Here is a 13968-nt window from a genome sequence, read left to right as displayed (position 1 = left end):
TTACTATATGCTTTAGATCTCTGTTCTGCATTGAGGGACTAACTTATGTAAATTTTAGTTTGATCTGTAACACATTCATTTTCCCCCACCCTTTTATTGACATGTAAATGAGTGTAGTGTGCTCTGTGCATATGTGTATGTACAAATGCATCGAAATGCCTAAACATATTGGAAATCTTTTGGGTTACTGAGGGGTGTGTGGCGTGAAAGAGTGACCACGTGTTCACATCTTCACACTGTGAAGTGACAACACAAGATGCAAAGGACTGACATCACTGGAAGCTGGAATTTGTGATTTATGGCCTGCCGTGCAGTGCCAACCACCAACGGCTTTGGTGAGAGAAAAACACATCAAGGTCAGTCTTCTAGGAAGGTTAAACTGAGCAAAACCTAAAATTCTTTAATTCATATCGAAAAACTGTTATCCATATTCAACCACATACATTTCAGAATGATTTTCAGTATATAGAACTGCAACATCAAAGAACTTTTAGGTGAAGTTAAGTCTGGAGTATAGATCTATTTGTGTCTGTGAGTGCAACAAATCTTTCGTTCTGTCAAATCCACCGAATCAGACAGTAAGTATGAAAACTGGCTATCAAGCAACGTTTCATGTAAAATGTAAGTTCAGCAGAGACCCTTCAACAAAAATGAAATGGATTGTTTTGACATCCCTATAGCATTTCCAGTAATATTGCTAAGTGCATATGATTCATGAATTGGCAGAATATTTTGTACATATATGCATGACTGTAGAATCAGTATGAACATAATACTATGCTGTTTTTGTGATTTAACTGCTTCATCATGATCTTTGCAAATAAAACCAAAATCCTCAGCTGGAAAACTGATTTCTGGGGCACATACCTTTAAACCCTTTTTACATGTCTCCCTTTCTCTTTAGCATCCACAGAGAATCCTAAACTATAGTAGATGAATTCTTTTGGAATTTTAATTAGGGATGCACCGAATGATCCCTTTTCATTGTGGTATAAAATATATGATTTCTTTAATAAGAAATATATGATTTCTTTAATAAGAACTATTTTATTTAACTGAAATGTATTTGAATCAATGGAAAATGGACATCAAAATGGACATCTAGGTCCCATCTTCTTTTCAGATGGGACCTACACGTGGGGTAGTGTGATAGTTTGTTGATGAAGTTGTAGGACTTGTGTGAAGGACTTATTGTTGAGTGCGGAGTTGAGCATGGCGTGACCCCTCCACTGGTATCAATCAATATACTGACAGGCATGGTGGCTCATCCAGCATGACTCCAAGGCCACGCTGCTGCTCCACTATGTCATGAGCTCCAAAGATGCTTAAAGCTATTGACTCTAGCGCAGCTTGACACCCTCCCTGTCCCGCACCAACACAACCATCCTTCTATCAGAACCAGTGCCCCACTTAGGTAAGACACGAGCAAAGCCATTGAACTGCATAGTGTAAAGTCAGTAATTAAAGCTATAAATAATTGTATATAAATGTAAATGGGCGTAGCCACTGTGACTTCAGCCACTTATTTGTGAATGTCCATTTTCAATAATTGAAATTTGCATTAGGGCCTTTTCATCATGTCTTCCTTGTCACCAGAGGTGACCATATTTGGATGAGAGAGCAGTGCTAAGTGAACAGCTAATGCTAGCTATCTTATTTAGATAGGTGCATTCACAGCTGCTAATTAGTGCTAAAACCAAAGTATTTGCATTAAAAATCTGCCAAAAGTCACCAAACCAAACCTGTTTCAAATCAGCTGTGGTGGTAACAGACAACCAGGCTAATCAGATTTAACCTGCAAACACCTGTCACTCAGAGAGGCTACAACCCTGATAATGCACAATTTTAGCCTTTATAGTTTTCAAGTCCAGGAGTTATAAAACCTGCTTTTATAAAAGGAGAACATGGCTTAAAAAGTCTGTAAATATGTCTATGTAACTATAGACTGTATCTATATGTCATGGATACTCACATTTCTATGATGCTTTATCAGCCTTACTGACCATTCAAAGGGCTGTAGATTACAAGTTATATATAAAGTGTACATTCATACAGCAATTTTGCAATCTATTGCCAAGAACAGACAATCACCAATTAACATGCATACATATATTTGCACTGAAAGGCTTAAAGAAAGGTCGAGGTAAGAGTTCAAACCCAGAACCTTCTTTCTGTCAGTCAACGTGCTAATCACTCCACCACCGGTAGATCCACTTTTGGCTCTCGCCGTCTTGGTATTAGTGAAGCTGAATGTGTTGAACAAAAGTGTGAATGCATAAGGTCTGGTTAATCGCTACCTTACAAAAGACACACCATAAAGCATGACCTTCTTTATTGTCCTTTCTGACTAACATCAGAAATCATAATTACAAAATGATCATTTTCTCACAGCCACAGTCTGAATTGAACCAGAAGGGTCTGCTTTTGCCGGCTATTAGAAAGAACAGGTTAAACTTTTGGGTTCACCTTTTAGATGTAGAGTCTACATTGGACTTTCCTATACAGTTTTTGAATTTTACGTGGGGGTGGTGGGGACGGGTTGCTCTTGCAGCTAACTTTAAGTGGTCATTCTAGGAACTGTTAACTGTATTCTTTTTGTAATGTCTATATTGACTTCATTTTTCAGCCCTGGAACTGCTGCTTGAGTATGAACTTACCAGCACGTCGCTTTATTTTAGTATTTACTTTGTATATGATATTTAAAACATCTTCAGCAATTAATGCAAATCTAAAAGAATATTTAGAAAGTGTAAAAGTCCATAAAAATAATAATTGTACCTCCACTGATTTAAATTGTTCAGGGAAAAACAGAACGTGTGCAAGCTGTGCAACATCAGTATGAACTTCAGTAATACAAATCTGCAATATGCTTTCATGATGTGAAGCTTTTAGTGTTCTGATCTCCGTTTGCCCTTTGTACATCAAAATTTTCCTTGTGGAATTCAAGGAACTTACTTGGATGAAGTTGTGTCTGAAATCGGAATAAAGTGCACACAGAACATAGTTGGCTGTGAAGGGATCAGCAGAATGAGCTGCAGTGTGTCAAAGCAAACAAGACTTATTCATTAGTCATCTATCCTTTTCTGTATGTTACATTACACCCCCATCCCCCAGAATTCAACAACTTGTATTGCTGCTGCTTACCCTCCTCAATTTACTGTGATGCATAAGCAGCTTGCAGAAGGTTACCGTGCAAGGCCTCTTAACACCTGGTTTAAGGAATAGTTTTTCCCACCCCACCTGCTAGCCTCCTGCAGTGGCTCAGCGCTTTACACCGATCCCGCTAAGGCTCTTTCTGTCATCCTCACTGATTGAATGGAGAGCTCTGGCAGTAGTGCTCTGGCCAAGTCTCATATCTCTTGCCTGAGGCTCGTTTTCGTGTCGCTTGTAAAGATGCCACTCTTATCACCTATTAATCATGGCCCTCGATGTCCAGCTATGCCCTCCACTGCTGGTGACAACAAGTGATGCTCTTGCAGATTTTCAGATTACATGCAACGTGAAAAGGAGGCTTCAAGCTACGATTAGGTTTGGATCATAAACTTATTTAAAGTTTTGCTGGTGTATTGATGCAGCCCATGAGAGTTTTAATTATTCTAAAGAAAAAGGTTTACTGTAAAAGTTGGAGGGCTGGATTTTATACTTGTTACGCGTGGGTCGCAACCTTTCTGTGCTTTAGTGTAAGCAATGGAATTTAGATCACGACAGCCGTCCCTGGATCGTTGTTCTTTGAAGTTATCAGCCGTCAAATATTCTCGCTCATGGCTGAGCCCTCAGCTCTTGTGGTTGGTGATGACACACATGCACAGCAGACAAAGTGCCCGGACCACCCGAAGCCTGAGGTATCCTGACCTTGGAGGCTCGCTGTGAAACATAACAACACAAGGGGAAAAAGAATGCCTTCTATGCTGCACAAGGGGTCAAGTTGTTGTCCCGGTCAGGGTGAAGTTCAACATGTCACACAAGCCCCTTATGTGTTATCTACAATGTTTGTCTATCAAAGGAAAAATACACATATGATAGGCTCCAGAAGCATGTCTGGTCTCACTCATAGTGTGTGATTGTGGTGGTCTGGTAGTGTCTGCTGCAGAAGCTACAAAGGGACAAGACTGAAATGCTCTGGGAGTTGAATCAGTCAAGATCTAGAGCACAAATTCATTTTGATCCGCTGATCTGAGGCCTGTACTAAAAAACGTATCACTCTGTCCAATCCCATATGAAAGAATAACAAAATAGCAGCAATGCCATCTCTCTGTTCGTGACATTCTCGCGAAATGGTGATAGATTTACAGCAACTTCTTTCGTTTTTTAGCTATTTGAGGTATCTGTTAAACAGATTGTTGCATTGATTTCTGGGAAGACAGATGGTGGTGTGCATGCTTCAAGACAACTGAAGGAATGAAGAATTGTTCAGCTCGGTAGATCAAATTCGGTATAGGCCTTAGGCTACATTTTTATTGCGTGTAGGCACATACGATCTCAGACATACTTTTGAGTAGCTTTGTTTTGTTTCTGGCCATAGTTGAAAGTAGATAAAATAGAACGAGGTGCTTGAAAATGAGACAAAATACCATTTTTCATGCCAAAGCAATAAGACAAACCCAAGGAAAACTGTCTGCTTTGTTTGTAAGTCTTTAAATGGTTGGGTGATTATTGCAGACAACATATTATATCATTGTATCATATGTACATCCAGAATGCATTCAGACATGTGGCTGTATCCTGATAGAAATGTTTATATACAGGATGAACCTTTAAGATTTAAATCATTCCAAAAGCATCTAGTTGCTATTTTACATTGATTGTAAGTGTGCTGTTTTCTGTTTGTACAGTTTTCCAATAGAGATGTCAATTTGCCTTTGGCATAATGTATTTATTTTTCTCTTCTTTGCTTTATCATTCTGAAATGTGCACCCTGCAGTCTTTTCAGCCCAGACTACCCTATACAGCCCTGTGCTGCCTTGTGTAGCCACTGGCCTTCCAAGCGATCATTATTTGCTTTGATTGACACTCTGGGATGGTGTGCATTTCATTGATGAGAATTTTAGAGCTCTGGGGCTCGTGATCCTTAGTGATCGGTGGTACGTCACCCTGCAGCCATCCCAGGGGCGACAGCTACAGATCAGTTTCAAATACTCTGTCGCTTTCATCACCAAAGGCAAACTAACTTAACCTGACAAACAGAAGTCTGCAAAGCTGTGGGTAAAGTTACCATCAGTGCACAAAACCTTTAATTCTGCAGGATAGAAATCGCTGAACTTTTTTAGCTTGAGTGATTAGCCCAAGACAAGAACCAAAAGGAGGTTAGAGTATATAAAACTGCTTCAGCAGTCCTCCTTTAATTGTAATCAGCGTCTGTAGATCACAGAAATATGGTAGGATAGTTAAAATTAAGTCTTACAGTGGAGCTGTTAAGTGTTAGGTGGTATCATCTGCATAAAGTGCTTGAAAATTAAACTGAACTGAAAATTGTGCGAGGAATTTACAAATCTTCCTGCATTTGAGTTAATAAAAATAATATGCTTAAATAGTCAGATTGTCTAATGACATAATAAGCTCCAAAGAATTATCTTAATGGGGATTTTGATAAGTAGAAGGCCTTAATCCCCCCCCCCCCCCCCCCCCCCACCACCACCACCACCACCACCAATTTCTTTACAAAGAATAATTTGTGTGCTGCAAAGGCCTGACCTTTTATCTTAAGTTCTTTAATAACACTAATGATTTTATTAAATGAAGTAAAGGAACAGAAGCTATTATTCTTTAATTATAATATGTTTTTCTGTTAATGTGCCTTTGAAAAGGACTAAACCACGCTCCTATACTTTATATTAGTTATGTAATGACTTTACCCCAGTAAATAAATTGTTAGATATCTGTTATTCTTGTAAAACTGAGCGTACTTAAAAGAATGAGGCAATGCATAATGCGTATGGTGCTACAACCAAGAAGAGTCTCCTCCACCTGTGCTTTGAGACTGTTGACCATGCGGGAACCTTACGGTACGACTGATTCCCATGTCAGAAAATGTTTGAGGTGGGCGCTCGAATGACCTCTGGGTCACATTCCATGCAAAGCGACTGTGCGGTCATGCTGACCATGTAGATGTTTAAATAAGAAAAAAAAATGGCAATCAGCAGCGGATGGAGGGGGGAGAAGAAGGAGGTTAGGGGTAAAAAGAACTTGTGCATGAGGTACGGTCAGCTGGGAAAGTGCTTGAAGGTGGGTGTGTGCAAAGAATTGAAATATGTTGAAGAGATGCGTGTGTTATCTTTTCTCCTCACCACTAACCATCCAGTACCTCCCCTTGCGGTGTGTCGTCACCAGATGATCTCAGGGCCTGAGAGGAGCTGCAAGAGAAAATGGGAGGAAATCTGATCCATATGGTGGCACTATAAAGGTCGTCGCTGATTTGCAGCCTTCATCAAAACCTGGTCAAGACTTCATCACTTACTCATGACTAGGACCCTCCTCTCGCACCTTGTCACAGTGCACTGAATGTCTCACCAGTCTCTCTCTCCAGCAGAACCAGTTATCTGCCTGACCCTTGGGGTGAGGGGTTCATTGCAGCAATCTTCAAAACTGATTCTTCTTTGAAAGGTAAAGTATTTGCAAGTTGGAAAGTTTTTGAAGATTTCTCATGTTTTGCATGAATTAATCAGCATGTCCCTAATTTTTTATGTTGCCTCAGATATGAAGATACTGGGTCCATTTGTTTTCTTGCTCTTGCTTGGGGGACTGTGGTGTCAGAACAACCGTAATGCTAAAGCTACTGGAAAGTCCACAAAGAAGTCTAGTGGGATCCAACAAGGTGATGCTGGCCAGTCTGCCTCCGCAGCTGATGTTACTTCAGGAAGCACTGGAAGAACTGGAAGCACCTCCAGAAACACCGGAGGCTCAGCCGAATCAAGACAGGAAGGTGCTGCAGGGACTCGTGGAGCTGGACAACAGACAGATGATATGAGGCTGCACTACCTCACAAACACACAAGTTACATGTAATGATGGGACAGTAGCTGGGTGAGAAGTTCTGGTTGTTTTTGCTCTTTAATGTCTGTTTCCTGATTGAGTCAGTGATTTTACAAAGATGGTTTATCTTCTGTTTCTCCTCATGCTCATTCATTTGTTCTACAGGTTTTACCTAAAGGAATTCAGAGGAAGCCGCCGATGGTTGTTATTTCTGGAAGGTGAGTATTTAAAACCCCATATGGTTAATTTAGTCCCCTAAGGTCAGTTTGTTTTAGCGTGACACCCGCTCATTGGAATCTTAATGTGGATGTCATCTTGTCCTGTCAACTTTTTTGGTTGCTGCGTGTCACAGACTTGAATTGAGGTTAACACCGGGGGAGTGTCTTCCAAATTTACTTGTACTCTGATATTGAACACAAATCATTTTCCTGCATGTTACTGAGTGACAAATCAGCAAAAATGAGCAATCTGCATGCTGACAGTTTGTAAATTAAAGAGATCATTCTAGTCTTTTGCTCAACTGTGAATTATTATTGTTATTATTATCTTTTTTCAATTTTATTTATATAACACCAAATCACAACAACAATTGTCTCAAGCTGCTTTATATTGTAAGGTAAAGACCCCATAATAATACAGTTAATGCATACTATGGTCATGTTAGTGTAGCAGCCTGCAGGTGCAACCATTGCTTTCACCATTCCTCACAGGCCTGTGTGATGGGCTAACAAGGGTGTCCCTATCTTGGATGTGAATGTCTAATATTAGTGTCTATTATATTTAGGTGGCTGGTGCTGCTACAGCAGAGAGACCTGTGATTACAGGTACCAAAATATCCCCCGACTAATGAGCTCATCGGGGTGGCCTGAAACTAAAAGAGGTTAGTCAGCCGACAGTGTTTCAGAATGCCTTTCATAGACGTTTCCACAGAGTTGCTTTCTTTGACTAGTGAGGCAAGTGGACATCTGTTTAATGAGCGATTGTTGGATTTACAGGAAGTGGAATATTATCTTCTAAAGCTGAGGACAACCCACACTGGCATAACACAAATATTGTGTAAGTACCTGCATAGATGTGCTTTGTATTTTTGCGGTTAATGAAGGTGTATAAAGACAACTTTTTCTTTGTTCCCATAGTTGTTGTATTAATTAATTTGTGTACATAATGGGAGACACTGCAGGGGAGTAGGATTAAACATTCAACTTACAAATATGAAGATTGTTATTTTTTTGTATTATAAATTTTCTGAACTTTGATGTTTGAATATGTAAATGAAGTGTTATCTTACTAAATAGACACTTCATAAACACATGTTTGTACATCAGAATGAAATGTTTTTACATCAAGATCTTCTGTCACTTTATATATATTGAAAACCTCTTGACAGAAAAATAATTTTTAGGGAAGAATATTCAGTAAATCAAGATATAATTGGTAACATTTATAAAGAATGTCTTTGTAAAAACCTTCGAAAATTAAAAAAAATTGAACTAAAACTAAGGTTTTCTGCATGTAAGTGCTACTGAGTATGTGTATTTTCTATGGATTCTTTACTCATTCTTTAAAGGAGAAAAGTTATAGATGTTTTTATTGGATGTCATAAAACTTCTCCAGTTCATCGTGTGTCCTTGGGCAAGACACTTCACCCGTTGCCTACTGGTGGTGGTCAGAGGGCCCGGTGGCATCAGTGTTCGGCAGCCTCGCCTCTGTCAGTGCGCCCCAGGGCAGCTGTGGCTACAATGTAGCTTGCCATCACCAGTGTGTGAATGTGTGTGTGAATGGGTGGATGACTGGTTGTGTAAAGCGGTTTGGGGTCCTTAGGGACTAGTAAAGTGCTATACAAATACAGGCCATTTACCATTACTTACATTGAGAAAAAATATGCTGAATAAATATTCACAAATATCTGTAAACATCCAGGCCAAAACTGAAAACTGAAAACAGCTATATTAAATTAAATTAACTTAAATTAACACATAAATGTGCATTTTTTTCTGTGCACTAATCTGAGAAATGCTATAAAAAAAACTTGTTTTTAGCTGTAAGGTCGCTTCCTGAAGCTGTTTTAGGTGATTTTTTTGTGTGTGAAACGTTGGATAAAGTGTCTAATGTTACAGTTCCTAAAATGATTGTATCGAAAAACAACAACAACAAAAAGGTTGCATAATCAGGGATTCAGCAAACATATCTTCTTAATGCAGCTGGTAATATGCTTGACTTAAAAAGGATTGAAAACACAATTCCTTGTGCGTGCAACACTTTCAGTGACCCTTTTTATGTCAGACAAGATTACTTAATTATGCAGCACAACAACAAAACTGTATCACCGATTAATGACGAATAAATAATTTATTTTGTTTTCTTTTCCCTTTCTTTCTTTCTTTTGAAGATTGTTTTTTATGTTGAAATGTCGAGGATGACTTTAGTGATCGCACAGCCTGAGGAAAGAAACGTCTGAAAAGTCTGGTGGCACAGCAGGATATATACTGCGTGGTGAACTGGCATATGCGTGTAGTGTTTTGGGTGATATTTTTAACTTTCCGCTTTCATCCATGCAAGCAATTTTAATCTTTAATGATAAAGTTTTGTTTCTGAAATTCAGCAACATGCAGGCTGTGTGATCAAAATAGAGATTTGCCACTTTCTGATATATGACAGAAGTTGTCAGCTCCAGCCTGAGGTGATTTTTATGGGGGAGGGAAGAAACCAACTTCAGGGCCTCCAGCTTTAGTCTAACAAATGTGATTGTCTTCTTTATGGCAGATTCATCCCTTACTGTTCCAGTGATGTGTGGAGCGGCACTGGGCCTGCACCAACACCCCCTTCCAGGCCACGACAAGGCAGGGACAAAGTCAGAGATAGGAATACAAATGCAAGTAAGTTTCCTCAAATCTTTTACAATAAGGTAACTGTAGCTCCTTTGGATACAAGAAAACATGTATTCTCTAAATGTTCAGTTAATTAGAGAATACAAATCTTGTCATACTTGTCTTCACTATCAGCTGAATATAACTTCATGGGATCCCTAATCATCCGTGAGGTCATCAAAGATCTCATCCCTAAAGGAATCAAGCAGGCCAAGGTTGTCATGCTGTCTGGTAGCAGGTGAGTTTGTTTTATTGTGCTCTGATGGACAAGAGTCTCTGTACCATCTGGACCGTCTCCATATCTACCATTAAAGTCCTATTTTGGGTGCATCCTCTTGTTAACAATGAAGATGTTTACAGTCAACTGTGATCAGTGACATAATGATTATTAAAGGACCTTGCCCTGTAATGGTGAACATTCCTCCCAGGTTAGCAGCATGGTTCTTGAGACGTCCCCGGGCCCTAAAACAGGATCAACTGAATGTGAAACCTGCTAAATGTTTACTTCCCCGCTATGAGCTGGCATGCACTGTCAGTTTGATATCCTAAACAAAAATGTCACCCTCAAAGCCAAACTATTTATTCATTTTCTTGGCTCCCCTGCAGCGCTGGTGGAACAGGTGTTTTGCTCAACATTGAGAGGGTGGCCAGTCAGCTCCAGCAGCTTGGTGCAGAAGCTCAGGTCCGAGGCCTCGTGGACTCAGGCTGGTTTCTGGAGAGCAAGCAGCAAAGATCACCAAACTGCCCTGAGACAGTTTCCTGCTCACCTGAGGATGCTATCAAGATTGGACTCAGGTGAAGACAATATTTAGATCTCTTCCTATGCCCGATGTAGGATTTGGAAATCATATTATTCGTGAATTTTATTGATTAACTGTGCATTATTATCTCAGGCTGTGGAATGGGGTTGTTCCTGACAGATGTCGGCAGCTCTTTAAAAGAGGGGAGGAGTGGAAGTGCTTCTTCGGTCATAGACTATACTCTACTTTGACGTGTGAGTGTTGACTGGTGTCTTTGTTTATGATGATGTTTTAAATTTAAATGCACACCATATGACATGACTTGAGCAGTTCAGAAATAATGAGCACTGACATATTAGAACTGTGAATTTCCTTCACTCAATCAGTGAACAGACTGATTCCCACGCTGATGACATGATAAGCCAATGTAAGTTCATCTGGACTGCATCATTTTTTTAGAGGCCTTCTGAATATTATAGCCCTCGATGCAAACTTTTAAGATCTTTATTGTCACATATATGGAATTTTAAAGTTGCTAAATCAGCAAAGCATATAAAAGCACGTTTAGTCAAAATCTCCAAATCAGGGTCTGAAATTAAAGAAAAGAGATTTTCTATGTAAATCTTGAAACTCTAACTGCTACGCTGGTGCGTAAACTTTTAGATCATGACATTCTGAGTTGTATTCACTGTAATCATTGAAAAGGGGGCCAGTGTGGCTAGTAACAGTATGTTTAACTGGTGGATTTTTTCATTTTGGCTGTTAAATATAAAAACTTTTTAGAGACTGGTCTAAATAACAAATTTAATCACCAACTGAGGCCAGCGCAAAAACCTGCAGATCTTATGAAATTGTACACACAGAAAGAAAAAAAAAAGATCACGAACATGGCGGTGAACATAAATCCAAAAGACCCTACGTAGCTCTTCAGGTAGTTCCTGACTTTGTTTGACCCCTACTCATCCAGGGGAGTGTATATATCTGTGTGTGTGTGTGTGTGTGTGTGTGTGTGTGTGTGTGTGTGTGTGTGTGTGTGTGTGTGTGTGTGTGTGGATACAGCTTAATAACTGGCAGGAAGTGACTAATAGACTTGATGGAATTTACTGATTTGATCAACTAAATGTTATTTTCCCTACAGCCCCTGTGTTTATTGTACAGTGGCTGTTTGATGAGGAACAGCTGAGGGTGGAAAACATCTATATAGGGGGACAGAGCATGTCTGAGGAGCAGTGGCAGTACATACAGAACCTGGGCTTGGAGCTCAAAAACTCCCTGAGAGATGTTACGTAAGTTCCGTAGAACTTATCATATATTGACGTCTAAACATTACTAACATTAACAGAACATAAAAACTGTATGTTTAGCACTCATTGATTTCCAGCCATTTCCTGAAATTGAAATTAAGCCCTTTCGACAACACGGAACTGCTTTTTAGTGTTTTCTTTTAATATTCTTGACCATTGATAGTGGCAAATACAATCATTCGTTTTAATAGATCAGGAAATCAATTCAATCTACAATTTATAATTATAAAAAAATATTTTAAAATAGAATTGGTGACTTTAACAAAATGTAATAGAGCTTGCAGAGCAGTGGTGGTGAGCTACTATCCACTTTCCATTTGTACATTTACATATCAAAGCCTGTAACTGTTGAGTGAACTGCCAGCCATTTAAAACAGCAGACAATCAAATTCTATGTTAACATCCAACAGTTCCTTGACGTTCTCTGTGCCGTCTATGCATTCCTGTCAAAAGTCGTCATCACGCAGTGACTAGATTCAAATCTTACTATAGCTAGTTGAAAAATAAATCAAGATGGATTTTAACAAATGCTCTCTCTTTGCGTGTCTTTTAGGGCTGTATTTGCTCCGTCCTGTCTCTCCCACACACTAATTACCAAAAGGTAAGAATGGATATTCAAGTTCACCTGGCACCCTTGTTTTTTCTCCCCAGCAGTCATATCTACCCAGTGAGCTCATGCTGCTGTTTTTGTTTTGCTTGTTCATCAAACCACATTGTCACCAAATGCCACTTCACACTTTCTCTAGCCTCCCAGTACCACTTTAACATAGAGATTATTTAGTTGTTCACATGGACATTGATGGGTCATTGCAGTCTTGTATAAGTATACTTAGTTATGCTGAAGTGGGTGCAATCAAAGTCAGGAGCTGAAAGTTCAAGGTCTTTTGTAGCTTTGTATGCTGCAACACTTGCAGTTGCAAACCTTAAAGTAAAACAGTTTCCTGCCATTTGCCCTTTTCTGGTCCTTAATTACTAACTCTGACAACCTTCCCATTTTTCTTTCTTTATTTCTAATTCATAACTTCTCCTTCTTGTTGTTCCTAAAGTAACTGGACAAGTTTTCAAGTTAGAGGCACGTCTCTGCCACGTGCCCTTCAATGCTGGGACAGGAGTCTGGAAGCAATACGTAACAACAGGACCCCGGCTAAAGGATGTCCTTTTCACCTCGTGGATTCCTGTCAGTGGCCACAGTGTAACCCCACCTGCCCAACTTTGGTGGATAAGACCACCCAGCAGGAGCTTACCTTGCTCCAGATGCTGGTAGCCATGGGTCTGGACCTCCAGAGGCTGGGCCTGGATCCCCAGGGAGATGCAGATTCTCTTGTCAGCATGGTCAGGAATGGTGGCTAAGTGTGAAAATTTAGGGTACACGAAAGGTTAGCCAGAGGCTTAATAGATGAAAACAAATGTGTTGAAAATTTAACGTAACCATAGAAATGCTGTAGAAATCTGGTTACTATGTCTTGTGCTACTCAGCATTCCATTATGCTCCACATGACTGTTCACTTTGAGACTTGGCTGGAGGGTATGTCACTGCATCTGGGTTTGAATGGTTTAGTGGGCCCTCTACTGGACACCAGTGGAAAGAGGTGTTGCAGCTGTACTGATCAACAAGCTTAGTGTTTAGCAGATGGCTGTGCATAACCTCCTACAACACACTTTCAGCCTGATCACTCCACAGGAACATGTAACATCAGAGCATGGTAGTAGAGTTGTAATGAATAGAAAGTACCTGAAAGCTGACGGAGACACAAACATTTTGCTCAAACAAGATAGAAATGCTTTTGTGTTCATGCAGCTTTTAGCAGTTAAACTTTATACTCTTTATCTACAGTCTGTTTTAGTTATTCACTGATTTCCACCATGCATTATTGAAAAATACAGAATCTGTCAAATTTCTAGTAATCAGATTACTACATAATAATACACAAATGAGCTAAATGTTGAACTTTTTTGGAGAAAACATATCAAAAAGTTTCACTTACTTTTACTCAGTAATTTTTGGTGCACTTAGTTCCAAAGACACTACCGATTTTGGTGACTTAGTTTGAGTGTGTAGATTCTGATGCTATGCTGACATACATATATT

General features: G+C 39.6%; 1 protein-coding gene across 1 annotated transcript; it reads left to right on the top strand.

Moving 5' to 3' along the window:
• The first annotated feature begins 6693 nt into the window (after positions 1 to 6693).
• notum2 (notum pectinacetylesterase 2) lies at positions 6694 to 13229 on the top strand. Its single transcript, XM_085356328.1, has 11 exons — positions 6694 to 7019; positions 7134 to 7186; positions 7753 to 7848; positions 7964 to 8024; positions 9732 to 9844; positions 9971 to 10073; positions 10442 to 10630; positions 10729 to 10829; positions 11714 to 11861; positions 12433 to 12480; positions 12926 to 13229. The coding sequence occupies exons 1-11, from the start codon at positions 6694 to 6696 to the stop codon at positions 13227 to 13229; spliced, it is 1542 nt and encodes a 513-aa protein (XP_085212454.1).
• Positions 13230 to 13968: the final 739 nt, after the last annotated feature.

This window comes from Diplotaxodon limnothrissa, linkage group LG6, assembly GCF_057381915.1.
Source record: "Diplotaxodon limnothrissa isolate DT_005_m linkage group LG6, D_limnothrissa_male_GT1.1, whole genome shotgun sequence".
NCBI lineage: Eukaryota > Metazoa > Chordata > Actinopteri > Cichliformes > Cichlidae > Diplotaxodon > Diplotaxodon limnothrissa.
Note: the sequence above shows the minus strand (reverse complement) of the source record. Positions and strands in the feature narration are given on the sequence as shown.